The 13860-nt window shown below is 40.0% G+C and overlaps 1 protein-coding gene across 2 annotated transcripts in view; it reads left to right on the forward strand.

The window, feature by feature from the left end:
- LOC102573404 (contactin-6) overlaps positions 1–13860 on the forward strand; it is a 223649-nt gene that overhangs the window by 118212 nt on the left and 91577 nt on the right. For both annotated transcript variants that reach the window (XM_019499811.2, XM_019499814.2), the window contains exon 5: positions 7394–7489. In XM_019499811.2, the coding sequence (XP_019355356.1) occupies positions 7394–7489 (96 nt within the window). The remainder of the gene's footprint in view (positions 1–7393; positions 7490–13860) is intronic.

The raw sequence follows: 13860 nt of genomic DNA on the forward strand, positions 1-13860 counted from the left end.
GAGTCCATATATTCCCACATTTCACTGTGAAGAATCACTTATTCACCTGAATGTTTTTGCTTAGACTACATGACCTCATTATCACATTTGACTGATTAATTGTGCTATACCGACAGCAATCTGCCAACATACATGCTGCCGAAGAAAAGATTTTTTTATATATATATATATATAATTTTGAACTTACAGCTGAGAGAGCAATGCAGAGGGAGACAAGCCATCGCTCACAAACTGAGATAAATACAGGCAAAGAATGGAAGGAAATCTGTGGAGCTAGGCAATAACTTATTTATAGATTTCTACAGAAACACTAAAGTTAGCAAATACACCATCTGTTAAATATCCACACTATTCCTAAATGCATATTAGTAATCTAAATGCATGCCAAACACCTGATCTTAGCTCTTATTTAATACCATCTTGACAAGCAACATTATGCTTATTAGGTTATGTCATGTTACGTTATAGAGTTATGCTAGGTAACACAATAACATGGAATACAGTGATCTGCTTCTGCTGTTAGGGTAAATGATTATTCAGGGCCAAGCTTTCAGAAAAGCTTAGTACCTCACAACGCCCAGCAAGACATTTCATTTCAATCAGTGAAAAATGCTTTTGCATTGCTTTAATGGTGTTGGTCTTTGCACACGTTGGTAGCGTATTGTGCATTAATTCCATCTGCTGTAGTAAATTCAGTGGCATAATGCACGTTAAATGACTTGAGGTGCAGCAAACTGAAACTCCTCTGAGGAGTTTGCTGCCCCTACAGCTATGGAGCAAAGCACTGGGCTCCATGCAGCTCCACGGCTCTGCAGGAAGCCCTGCAGGCAACCTGGCAGCAGCCTGGGAAAGCAGGCTCTGCCCAAGAAAAGTGGTGAACCTGATCTTTTGTTTTCTTCCCCTGGAGTCTGCCTGCCTGAGCTGCGTGGGGGCCTGGTGTTTCCCTTCACAGCTGCATTGCCCCCCTGGGACCACCTGAGCTGGGTGCCTGTGGGCAGGTGCTGCCTGGGGGGGGTGGGGGGGATGCCACTGCAGCATAGCAGAGAGAAGCACCAGCCCTCTCCGCAGGCCAGGGACCGTTCCGCCCCCCAGCAGTTTGCCCTCCCCTCCCCACTGGAAGGGAGTTACTGTGGTGTGTGCACGACACGGGTGTTTAAATTGGCCCTAAATGGAAGCAGTGTTTTTTAAAACCCACTGCTTCAATGTAGGGCCCCCATTTCATCTACACATGCCAAAGCTTCTTTGTGCACAGCTGATCAGAATATTTTTTCTTCCTTCAGAGAGGGGAAAAAAAACTTGCAAAAATTAAAGGTATTTCATTATCCATGGGATATTTCAAATTTTCAGTGAAAAAAAAAAAAAATCAGCCACCAAATTCTTTTGCTCAAAAACAAAATTTCTTTTAGCTAAAATCCTATGATTAGGAAATACCACTTTCTCTCTCCATTCTCCTCTGTGGTCCACTTTTTCATGCCTGACAACTTTAGCTATGCATCTCTTGCTGAGCTGTCTCAATGTATCATAGGAGTCTTTGGCGATGGTTGACCATGGGGGCTATAATCTGGCTAAGAAAACCACCCAGAGAGAGGAAAAAGGGCAAAAGACTTGGAACTACAAGTCCTGTGAGGGGCTAGCAACATCTTAATTAATCTATTTGGCTTCTGTTGCGTTTTGTGTGTGATGTTTCAACATTTTTGTGCAAACACAACTCCCCCCTCCCCACCCCACCCCCGCGCAAGGGGAAGAAAATGAAAACAGCTTCAGTAGCATTTTTTTTTAAATCAGCCTTACTCAGCACTCTAGTGGGTTGCTACTGATCTTAATTGAAAGGGCTAGCTATAGAGCACTTTTGAACAAGCTGGCCATTTCAGTTGGGTAACCAAATGGGACCTAAAGTTCTTTTAAAAAAACCTGTGCCAAACTTTGCTGAGCTTTTGTGGAAACCCGACCTGCAATATACTGCAATAATATTATTGAAATGAAGGAGGTACTTGCGCAGACCCTTTGACATATTGCTTGTATTTCAGGTACCAACATCTCATAGCAAAACCATTCAAATTTAGTCATACTCATCAGCAAATAATGTGGATTCTAGGATGTTTAAGGGTAGCTCTTTTGTAATGTTAATTAGTTGTTGCTTCCATGTTTTAATGAATGATCAAGGGGAAAATAGTTCCTTAAAATACAGTAGAGTAACACTAGAAGACTAATATTTCTACAAATCCTGCCGCTTTTGAGAATCTGCATGAGTTTCCAGAGTGATGGAAAAATATTACCAGCAGAGCTTTAAAGCTAGCCATGCAAACCTGTTAACTTTTTTAATCCTTATGGAAACACCTTTCACTACTGAAACATCACTCTTTTTTCCCTTCCTCCTCAGAGAGCTTCCTTTACCAGCAAAATCTTGTTCTCAGCAAAAATGTAAAATTATGATTTACAGCAAGGAAAGGAGTGGGGTTTTTTTTCCCCTTTATACATTTCTATAAGAAAACCTATAGCTTCTTTACATTAGCAAAGAAGAGAGAGAGCATTTGCTGGGATTTTAGCCAATGCCAGCACCTCAAAAGATTTGGCTGGCTTCATTTTTGATCAGAATCCCTGAGGTGATCTGACAGTTGAACTTTTTGGAGGGTTTCTGATCCCCCTTCTATTGAAGACAATGTGAGTTTTTCAGACCTGAATAACTGGACCCCTTGTCCTAGACTTGAAATTCTGAAGTTTGAAACATTCAGGCCTGAGTCCTCTCCATGTGCAGTGCTGGCATATGGAATCTGAAGCCCGTGTTTTCCGGATGGCCCAGCTGATCTCCACATTTTTCCCTACTCTACCCAGTATCATTTTCCACACATTCAGAATACTATGATTATTCACGTAACATTCACATGCTTCACTGGTTTCATTACTGTGTTGGGAAACAACCCATCTGTGACTTGAATTCTCCCCTTTTGCTAGTTGTAATGAGCACAGAGTATTCCATGAGGCTACCTAGCCTAAGTGAACTGAGCCAATACTAAAGGCTACTCTCTTGTCTGGGCCATGTGCTTATGTTCTTTCATTGCTTGGCCTTAGGTCCATCTGGGAATGGATGAGGGAAGCTGGACCAGCTGACACCCCTATATCAAAACAGATGGGTTAATACTGGGTCTGGATCTGTAGCAAGCTCTTGATCCCCCATGCAGAAAGGGAAGCAGAGTAATTCATTAATTTATAAATCATTTAAATTGTATTAACATTTCAGAACAAGTCGGTAGACATATTTCTATATGGATTTAAAGGCTAATTGCTCAGAGATTACACCAATAAAAAACTTCTGTTAAGTGTGTATTAACACCATTCATTCTAAGTTTCCTTTCTATGTAGTGATAGAAGGTAGAAAAGTCTATATGAGCCTTGTCTTTTAACTTTCTTTCTCCATTGAGTCTTTAGATTACAACCCACAGAGATAGGAGACAGGCAATTAAAGGGACATCTTATGGTTTAAAAATGCTTTTCCCAGTGTATTGACAGATACAATTGTCAATATGCACCATGCAATATTGTCACCATGACAGGGTGTAGAATGTGTTCATGAGGTGCTGCACCTGTCTAATTCAATTTGGCCACCTCTAAATAGGCAATATCTTCACAGGAGACCAATATGCAAGAGGAGGAAGAGGGGAAAAACAGTAAAGTTCCTTGAATTGATCATAGCTGAGGGAGTTAAATGAGAGACTGACATGTCAAACCTGATCCTATTTGTTAGTGATCATTGTTGAGGAAATGGGTCTCTTTGTCGTTTATAAATGTTCTGGATAATATAATCCTTGAGTTGTGAAAAACTGGGGGAAGTTCCTCATTGTGAAAACAAATAAAATGCTGTCACTGAATCTCAGTATACCTGTCACTCTATTTCAGCCATTTTTAAAGAAGTGAATCTGGGAGAGGATGGACCACCCTTGATTCACAGGTCCACTCTTTACTCAATAGCTACAGCATAAACAATGATCTGGTACACATCAGAGCCTGGCCATTATACCTGGTGTTGTTAATGTGTCTCCATTATGGCCTAGAAGGACCTCCTGTAGCAGTGAGATGAAGTTTGGTGTTCATTGGCTATTTAATCTACAGTCTACTTCCCACCATTTCCAGTAAGCAGGATCCATCTTCACTGAAGTCTTCTGCCAACAGTTCCCTTCCCTGTATGAACAGGAGATGGCGAGTTTGAGCATCTCGCTGGATCAATACTGGTTTTGACAATCATATGGTAGAAGTCATTTTCTGATATATTCAGAACTCATAAATGGATCTTACCTTTGAAAACCAGCAACCTGAACCTCACCCAAAACCAGCCAACAGTTAGTACAGGCAGTCCTCGACTTACAACGTTTTGAGTTACAATGCTTCGCACTTATAAAGTTGATAAATTGACACCGTTTCAACTTTCTGATGTCAGGTTTGACTTTATAATGCTTGATCCGATGCCACGCCACACCGGCAAACAAGTTTACTGGGCCTCCCATCTCCCTGGAGAACATCTGTCTAAATTTCCTTGGACACTTTCTTTAAGAAAGCAGACAAGACTCCAGAAAAACTTGCAGCCAAGACTCCTGAGAAGACTCCCTCCAAGTCCAGCAAAGTCTCCTCAAAGAAATTGTTCCAAATCAATATGGTTGCTATTTACAATATAGTGTAGCTATATTACTCATCTATAATTGATTGATTGAGTACAAAATTCTGGGTTACTTTTAAATAAGGTATTGGGGTCTTGATTCAGGAACCAATCCCCCATTTATAACATTGTTTCCTATGGGAAAATTGGTTCTGAGTTACAAAGTTTCAACTTAACATGTGTCTTTCAGCAATCGTGTCGTAAGTCTGAGGACTACCTGTGCAGCTTGTATGCATCGCAGAAACACTGCAAGAGACTCAGATTACAAAGGGGTGCACACCATATACTTTCCTCCATTTCTTCTGTTCACCCTGTGTGCATTCCTTACTCTGTCCCACTCCATTTAGTTTGTATGACCAGATGTTAGGCAAGATACTCGACCACACAAGTAGGACTGAAGCTACCAGACAGAAGTAGTGACTGTGGCTCACTGAAGACTTCTCAGTTCATGCCTCCTTGCTAACTACATGATAAACCTTTATGCTCACTCGAAACTGTGAAATCCTTCAGAATAACATATGAAAGAGCCCTAAGGGAAGATGAGCAATGGGTCATCTGCATCTTCTCAAAACGGAAAGAATGGCACCATTCAAGTGTGATTGCACCTCACATTATAGGGTCCACTGGTGTGTCAAATGTTACAGGCAGCTGATGAAATCTAAAAGCAGTAGCACAGACATAGGAACTTGAGCTGTCAGGCTCCACAAGCAGCATCGTGTCCATGTTATGATATTGCTTAAAACCAAACAAGCTATTGTAAGAGTATCGCAGAACACCGTTAAATTCAAGACATACTCCAAAAATCAAACCTTCCTGCTAAGTTTCCTCACTAAAGAAATATTCCAGTGTGGATATTAATTTTAAAGATCATTGGTTTAGACTTATTCTCTTCTCTGAAAGAACGTATTACATTTTTTTATGAAAGCTTAAGAAAAAAAAAATCATTTTCAGGAATACCTCAACAGCTCTCTTTCTGAGAATGACAGAGTCAACTTCCGGTCATAACCCACTACTTCTGTATCAATCCCAGCATTCCAGTGAGTGGCAAAAATTCAAAATGAAGTGGGCTGCATTTATCCCCTTCAGATACCACCCTGCTCCTAGACAGGCAAGTCAAAGCCAGAGCTAATACCACAAAATAATTTGGACTATTTCTCACAGTAAGAATCAGTTAACTATCATTGAATGCAAATGGCCTGTATTAATCCAGATGTTTAACAAACCCATTAAGAGTCCCCTGGCACACAAATTTCCATATGCAATTTTTCAAAGCTTTAAAAAAAATAGTTTAAAGGAAAAATAAGCCAACATGTTATCAATGTTATCAATGTTATCAAGCACATAATTTTATTATGCATTTGTTATTAGCTGACACATGAAGCGCTTAATGCTTTGGAGACGGACTCTTTGCATAATAGCAAACAAAAAACAAAAAACCCCACAAAAACATCCATAGAAAATCAAATGCAGCTTATTTTGTCGGCATTCTTGTGAGTGTTGAGTTTAATTTGCCCAAAGCTACTTACCCGACTAAATTTCCATGCCTAACAGGACCTAAAAAAAAGTACTTTTTACAATTTGAAAAGAATATGCTCAGAATCCATGCCTTTGTGGTAAGTTGAATACAGCAAACATAAGTAAAACATTATTATATGAAATTATATGGTATAGATAGTTTTGGGGTGGTGATATTATTATGGTCTGTTTTATTTTACTGAAACATTCTTTGAATGCAAAAACAAACAAACAAAAAAAAAAAACAGGTGACACGTCCCTTGCCAAATTCACTCTGATGAAAAATCTCATCGTTTTAATGAGAACTTTTGGAACAAAAAGAAAATAATTGATTTGGGGGGTTTTATTGAAGGTACATCTTGTGTGTTATCTTTTGTCATTGAAATCACATTATTAAAGGGGAACCATACTGAGAAACTTATTACCTGTGCATTTTTAGCAAGCAATGAAATAGTGGGTTGTATTTTCTTCTTCATGTGTATTCATAGCTCCAGTTAAAAGGAAGTGACAAATAGCCATAAAAATTGCACTTAAGAGTGGGTTGTATGTGCAACTGTATGCGTTACCAAGGGGTAACTTTATTAACCATAAAAAATAATGCCCTACTGTCCATTTATTTGTATTCTGTAAAGTCTCTTCATTTTCTCTTCCCAGACTAATTTCAAGATACCCACTGACTTCTGTATAGCTTTTATCAAAAAATCCCTTAGTAGATTAATTTAAAAAGCCCTGCTTTCGTGGGCATTAGAGGCTATTTTATTTTTTACTAAAAATCTTCAAGCTGCTTAATAAGGAGCTATAATAAGTTAGCCATGTAGAAAAAAAAATGTGGTCCCTATTTGAAAAAAAGAGGGGGTGGCAGGGGCCTTTCTTATCGCATGTAAATTTGAAATACTTTTAAAGTGTCCAAGCTATACACTTACATTTTGCATTTGATACCAAAAAGTGACACCCTGGAGTCATGCACTAATGCCGAAAGGGCTCAGTTTCTCCGTGGACACAATATTCAATCATTTACCACTGCAAGAATGTAAGGACCTTTCTTAATGCACCCAGAATTGGGCATTATTAGAGACAGAATAATAGATACAAGATGACCTCCTGGTCTGATATGCAATGTCTGGTTTTTCATAGAATTCATTTGACTGAGTAAGGATAGCTAGATTGGTCCTATAATTAACTGAGAAGTTTGACTGGTAATAATTAGATTTTGTTTTTTCCCCCCCTAAGATCTTGAAAATTTTGAAACCAAAACGAGAAGCACTGTATCAGTAAGAGAAGGACAAGGAGTGGTTCTGCTCTGTGGACCTCCATCACATTACGGAGGTATGATGAGAGTCTGAGTGATGTAAATGATTCTGATGTATTCCGGTGCAGGACTTTGTCCAACCAAATGTAGCCTATGCAGCTCAAAGTGTTGGAGACTAGAAGATCTAAGGATGCACTAGCCAAAGGTTATTTTGGTTGGGTTTTTTTTAAATCACTACTTTAAATTCCTGGAGGGAAAAAAAGTGTCAAGTATGTTTACTACCTTACTGTAAAATCATCAAATCCAGTCAACATTTGTAACATTAAAATCATTAAAAGTTGTCCTTTTAAAATGTATGTGTTACAACATGTTCATTTTCAGTATGAAGGCTCTCAAACTGGAATTCTTGCAGTAATAAATTAAGCCTGATGCAAGTGCTTGCAGGTTTGGGCAGAAAGCTACAAGGGATTTGTTTGAAGCTTGCATTAGACAAGAGCCAATGAAAATCAAAAACCTAACCCAAATATAAAGTCTCCTGAAACCCTTTTTTTTGCGGGGGGGCAGGTGGGGTTAAAAGTTTTAGGAAAATGAAAGACAACTTTTTTCCCTTGGATGGTCTTCTACACTTCCCAGTTCCAGCCTTAAATACAACTATCAAAACATAAGGAGCAATGTTATCATTTCAGTAATTAAAAAGAAAAGTCAATTAAGAGGCCAACAAAAAATGGTTGCTTAAGAAAGCAGGTTTTCCCATGAAAGTGGAGTAGGGAAGTTCTTGTTATGCTTTGAAACTCTTTGTGCTATTATTTAAAAACAGAAAAACTCACCTAAAAAATTGTAAAGGGTATTGTGAAACTTTTTCTGCTGTTCCAGACTGACCAGAATAAAAAGGTAAACTTACTCCATGAGACTTTCAACCCAATATTGAAGATAAAATCGTTTCAAGATCTCTTTTTTATAAAACTATCAAAAATAATTCAAACTTGTCTTTTTTATTTGTATTCCTCCAGTGATTAGGACTTATACACAAAGGCACTGTGTCCTTTTACATTCTTGAGTCTAGTTTAATCACACACCTTTACAGGAAGGAAGCAAGGAATAGCTTACTATTCAACTATGTTATTTCCTCACAGTAACATTGGGGTTTGCCTTTCTTAACACCCCCCTGTTGTACTTCTTGAATTATTTTTAACTAACGTGCGTTGTTTCACGCTGGGTAACAAGGCAGCAGGAAACCTGAAGAGTTTAAAGATAATCTGTATCCATTTAAACAGGATCTGAAGCCAATACCACTTTATTTCAAATCCTTTTTGTTTCTCTGTGTAATAGAGGACAGTAGCTATAGTTAGCAGCCCTTCAGAGAGTAAACCATGGGTGACAGCAGCTCCATGTGTCCTGTTGGTTCCTGTTACTTTTGTTTCATAAGGAATATGAAATCTAATATGGAATTCACTATGCTCCCAGGCACATCACTCATTCTTAAATCAGGAAGAGCTCCCTACTTACTGCTTTGCTGATGATCTTGAAAGCTGGGGACTGTTTGTGTGCAGGAAGTCTGTCCAAGTGCTAGCCTCTGGAGTGCATCCAGCCTCTGAGAGGTTAATATATGGCCCATGGACACCACTTGCCCCATTGCTCCTGCACCTGTGGTCCCTATCGTCTCTGGGCTCTCCTTTCTTCTTTTTGGTCAACTTGCAGTGCATCTTACAGTTTTATAGGACAAGTCAAATCCCCATCTTCATCTAAAGGACCTCAAACTTTAGATATCATGCTCTTCTCTCCTTCTCACTGGTGAGATGTACAACCTTCACTCTACTTCCCTCCCACATCTATATATAAATATTAGCAGGTGCCCATACACTATGTAATTCAGATAGTGGAGATGTTTTTCCCTTTTCCTCAGTCCCAGAACCAAGTGCTGTAACACTCTACAGAGACTGTTTTTTTGGAGCTTTTTCCATCCCAGGCTTCAAGAGATTGAAGAGGTTTGGAACAGTTTGAGTAATGAAATCCATTGAGTTAGACCTTCAAATTGTTTTAAACTTACCCATCATTGAAGTATGCAGGACAATTCCATGGTCTATGGGCCATACAACTAACTAGATTAGCTTTTTAAAACTCTGCAAAGTTTCATCAATGTATTAATACAATGATGAACTAAACCTAGCAGACTAAATGAAATAGCAAAACTTTGGTCACATCTGCCCCTTCCTCCATGGGAAGTGAAGACACAGAACTTGGGACTTATCATATTTTACTCTCTGCTAGCACAAACCCCTCTCAGAAATATTTCCTCAATTCTTCTCAAAGAAAACAGAGTTATAAGATAAATCCCCAAGAGACGGGAAATACTGATCTATAAAAAGAGAATACAGTATATCAGAGAGGTAGAGAAGTCCATCAAATCTTGAGCAGAGGTGAAATTTCAGTTCTTTTAGTGTTTACAGCACTATGAAAGGGTATATAATCAGGGAGATGAAGTGAAAAGCAAACCTTAAAAGCAAAGAAAGCTCCAAAGAGAGTCCCTGAGATATACTGATGGGACAGACTGCAGGAGGACACAATTATCGATCCGCAGGCTCGTAGACTACATATTTCCTCTAGATTCAGAAACAAAGGAAACAGGAGAGTTGGAAACACTCACAGAGGAAACAAACAGTTAAAAAGGTGAGTCCAACTCACATTAATTGAACTGACAGAATGATAGCCATGAACAAACGCCTCTGCCATAGTGTTTTATAAACTGGAGATGTGAGCTGCTGACCAATGGGCATGAAACAAAGTTATCTGAAATAACAAGCCTTCAGAGAATGGAAGCTCAGTTCCTTTCCTTTTGTCATCCATAAACACTGTATTTGTGTTCCAAAAATTATATGCCTGGGGGTGAAGAGTTAGGTGTGAACTATGGTACATGGCGGCTATGTTGAATTTTAGAATGCTAAGCCAGTGAAACACTTCCATTTCTACAGAAAAGGTTTTTGTGAAGCTCCTTTCTCTGACACTAGGCACCTAAAAGAAGGACGGATTAATTTTAGGCATGGTGTGGTTCACCTTGAATTTTATGGAAGGAAAGTATGGCAGGCAAGATTTGACCCTTAACACAGAAAGAGCTAGTTAACCATCTGATTGCTCTTTGTTTAACAGCTTGGAAACTATATTAGGCCAGAGAAAATGAAATAATAATAATAATAATAAACCCTACACCTTTCATCTGTGTTGAATTTCATTCATTTTGAGAAAGACAGAAACATTTAGACTTTTAAACCTTTATTATCAAAATATTAAAACAAAAGATATAAATGCAAAACTGTGCGAGTGTGCCTCCTTCACCCCTCAGTGGCCGAGCATGAAACACTGCTCTGTAAGGTGACACCCATATCAACGGAGATTGAATCTCTGTAATACCCTTCCTGGCATTGCACTGAGGATTAGCAGTCTGTCCTCCCTCATGCAGAGTGCCCCCTCAGTAGCCTAGCACAATGCAAACTGGTCCACATTTTCTTGCAAGATGACATGTCCAGATTCAAATAAGATACATAGCAATACATGGAAGAGTTGCAGGGTGTCATTGGAGGAGTCAGGCAAAGTGAGCTGGTTTCTGCAGTTTTTTTAGAGTTGCCATTTTGGCTTGGCCCAGCAGGAAATTGGCCGGACAGATCAGGCTTCCCTTGGCCATTTGGTACAACAGAGAAGATGCACATGGTCTTGGAAAAGTCCAAGTCCAATGCACCAAGCAGGCTGCTGAAGGTAGCAAAGAACGTCTGCAGCTGGGACACTCCAGGAAGGCATCTTCTGCATCTTTTCCCTGCAAAAAGGGTAGGCTGCCATCACAGATGGGTCTAAATGGTAGCTATGGCCAGAGGCCCATGAAGCAGCCACCACTGGAGGTCACCAGTTCTTTTGACAATGGACAGCTATTATAGGACTTACTCTGGTGTTGTTGCTAGGCACTGCCTCCATGTTGGGCAGGCAACAAGGACACGGGCAGGACACACTTTGACCGTCTCCCCCAGTGTGACAGGAGGAGATCCCACCAGTGTTCTTGTGGTGCATGCTCAGGGATGCCGGGGTACTAGGCTCACTGTCCACAGCTGGAGAAATAGGCAGTGATGACAGGGGTCTGGCTAGCGACCTGCCATCAGGAGCTTGTGTACAGAGGTATTTGCTGCCTCGGAGGTCCACATCTACAGGGAGTGCAGCTTTCACTTTGTCTACTTTGCTTCAAGCCTCCTAGCTAAAAGTGCAGGCACAGCTAGTTGGCCAGGGCTTTTGCTGGGAGCCAAGCTGACTGGTTTGAGTTGAGGAGGTGGATCAGTTTGATGGTATGAAACTGGACCAAGAAGGCAATGAGGCTTCCAGAGGTGAGACTTAGTGCCCGCTGCTGCAAGGCCGGGTTATGGAACAAGGTCTCCACAGCACCTCTGGAAGTCGCAGGTCCCAGCTGTTCTCTGGTTCCTTAAAAAAGGATGGTTGTTTCTACAGGCTGTAGTCTGTAAACTAACTATCAAAGAAAATATATGTTACAACTAAAAGTAACTCAAGCTCCAGTTTTGAGGTTAATGTTATTTATAGCATCAATGCCTTAGAGCCCTAATTACAGAACAAGACCTCAGTTTGCAAGGCACTATACAAAACAGCACAGTCCATACTCTCAAGTTGCCTCAGTTTGCCACTGCTGATACCTTTCAGGCTGCCTAATAGCTCACAAATGTTACAATAATAGCATCTAGCGTCTACCCAAAGTCTCTGTTGATCTGCCCCAGCTCTCATTACAAGCTAGGTTTATCATTAGATTTTAGCTAATCATTTTGCTTCGTCTTCTGAAAGGAGCAAATGAATCCTTTAAAGCTATGGGAGAGCCTGGAAATGGGGATTGTTAATTTGTTTCTACTCAACATAGGCAATTTAAATAAAATCTACAGTGTAATTCTATTTTCTAATTTTTATTTAGTTTTTTAAATGAAGAAAGGGGTTTCTGCTTTGTCCTATATAATTATTAAGATTCATACTATGAAATATTGGAGTGCTCATGTATTTTCAGCATGATATTCCCCATCTCATCAATAGGATTAACACTGTATTAACTAACAGTGGGAAGAGAAAGCAACCATCATAAGTGGAGTCCTATATACTACCCAAGGAGTTCCCTGAGGTATTTATAGCCCAATTCAATAGAAGCAACTAGCAAAACAATACAAGTGTGTAGGAAAAAATTAAAGCTATGTATATATGCACATAGGAAATGTTGATGTCTTATTCTGCAAAAGATCTTCCATAGCAACATGAAGACACCTCACTCAGCTTCGGAAATTTTCTGCTCTTTCTTTCTTCTCCTGTGCTACTAGAAAGTAGGAGCCCAAAAAGCAGCAGGGAAAAGGAGATGAAGTTTCAGACAGCGTTCTAGGGCCCCATTCATATCAGGTCCCTGGAGGAATAAAAATTAGATTACTAGGAACATGGCCAGCTCTTGAGAGCGTGATCTGCCTGCTCAAATTCCTGCTGGGCCAAGCCAAGAAAGGCACCTGAAAAGCCACAGAAACTAAATGCATTTTCTCTAGAAGGTGCATCTCTCCCCTGCCCTCTGCTTGACTTATTGCACTGAAGTTTAAAATAAAAGTGGGGGTAGGGGGGGGGGGAGAGAAAGAAAAAAAGACATCATAAACAACTAGCCTATCATACCACCTAGCCTATAGCCCTTCTACTTCTTTTCGCAATCCCCTTCATTGTGAATTTATATACCCAGTCTTCCTCCTTCCCCTCACCTCCCTAAGGAGAGTCAGCTGCCTGTTATTAATGCAGCTCATTAACATTCTCTAGAAGGTGCAGCTTCTAAATTAACTCTGCTGGTTAACAAGGTTCAGGAGTGACTGATTGTCTTGGGAAGCCTTGTAATGCTAGCCCTGCCAGAGTCTCTGGGAGAACTTTTAAACTGTTAGGTTAATTGGTAACTTTGTGCTATTTTAAAAGAAACAAGAAGGGAAAAACAAGAAGTCTAAGGATCTCTCCCTTTCCCAGGTTCTGCATGAGGTAAAAACAAAGTTCTGAAATTATTCAGCAATGCGAATTGAGACCAATAGTTCATGTGAGAATGATGTGGCTCAAAAGCTGTTGTCTAATCCAAGCAAACACACACAGGAAAACATGGATGTTGGTGTTTGTGATTAGGGAAGATGTTTTTGTTGTTGTTTTAGCAAGACCAATTGTTACTTTGGCATAATCTAAAACATAGGCAGAGAAAAGTAGTTGGGCGTGTTAGTCTATAAGGTGTAACTGTACCCTGCTTTCTGCCACTAACTAACTCAGAGATGCATACTCTTTCTTTTTGCAGCAACAACTGCAAAGGGTGCTTACCCTGTCCTATACCCTGGATAGTTTACACTGGTGGAGTTTTACCCCTCACCCTGTTTGGGATAACTTCACCTAATCTGGTGAAAAATTATTTCAGCTC

The sequence above is a fragment of the Alligator mississippiensis genome, chromosome 12 (assembly GCF_030867095.1).
Source record: "Alligator mississippiensis isolate rAllMis1 chromosome 12, rAllMis1, whole genome shotgun sequence".
Lineage (NCBI taxonomy): Eukaryota > Metazoa > Chordata > Crocodylia > Alligatoridae > Alligator > Alligator mississippiensis.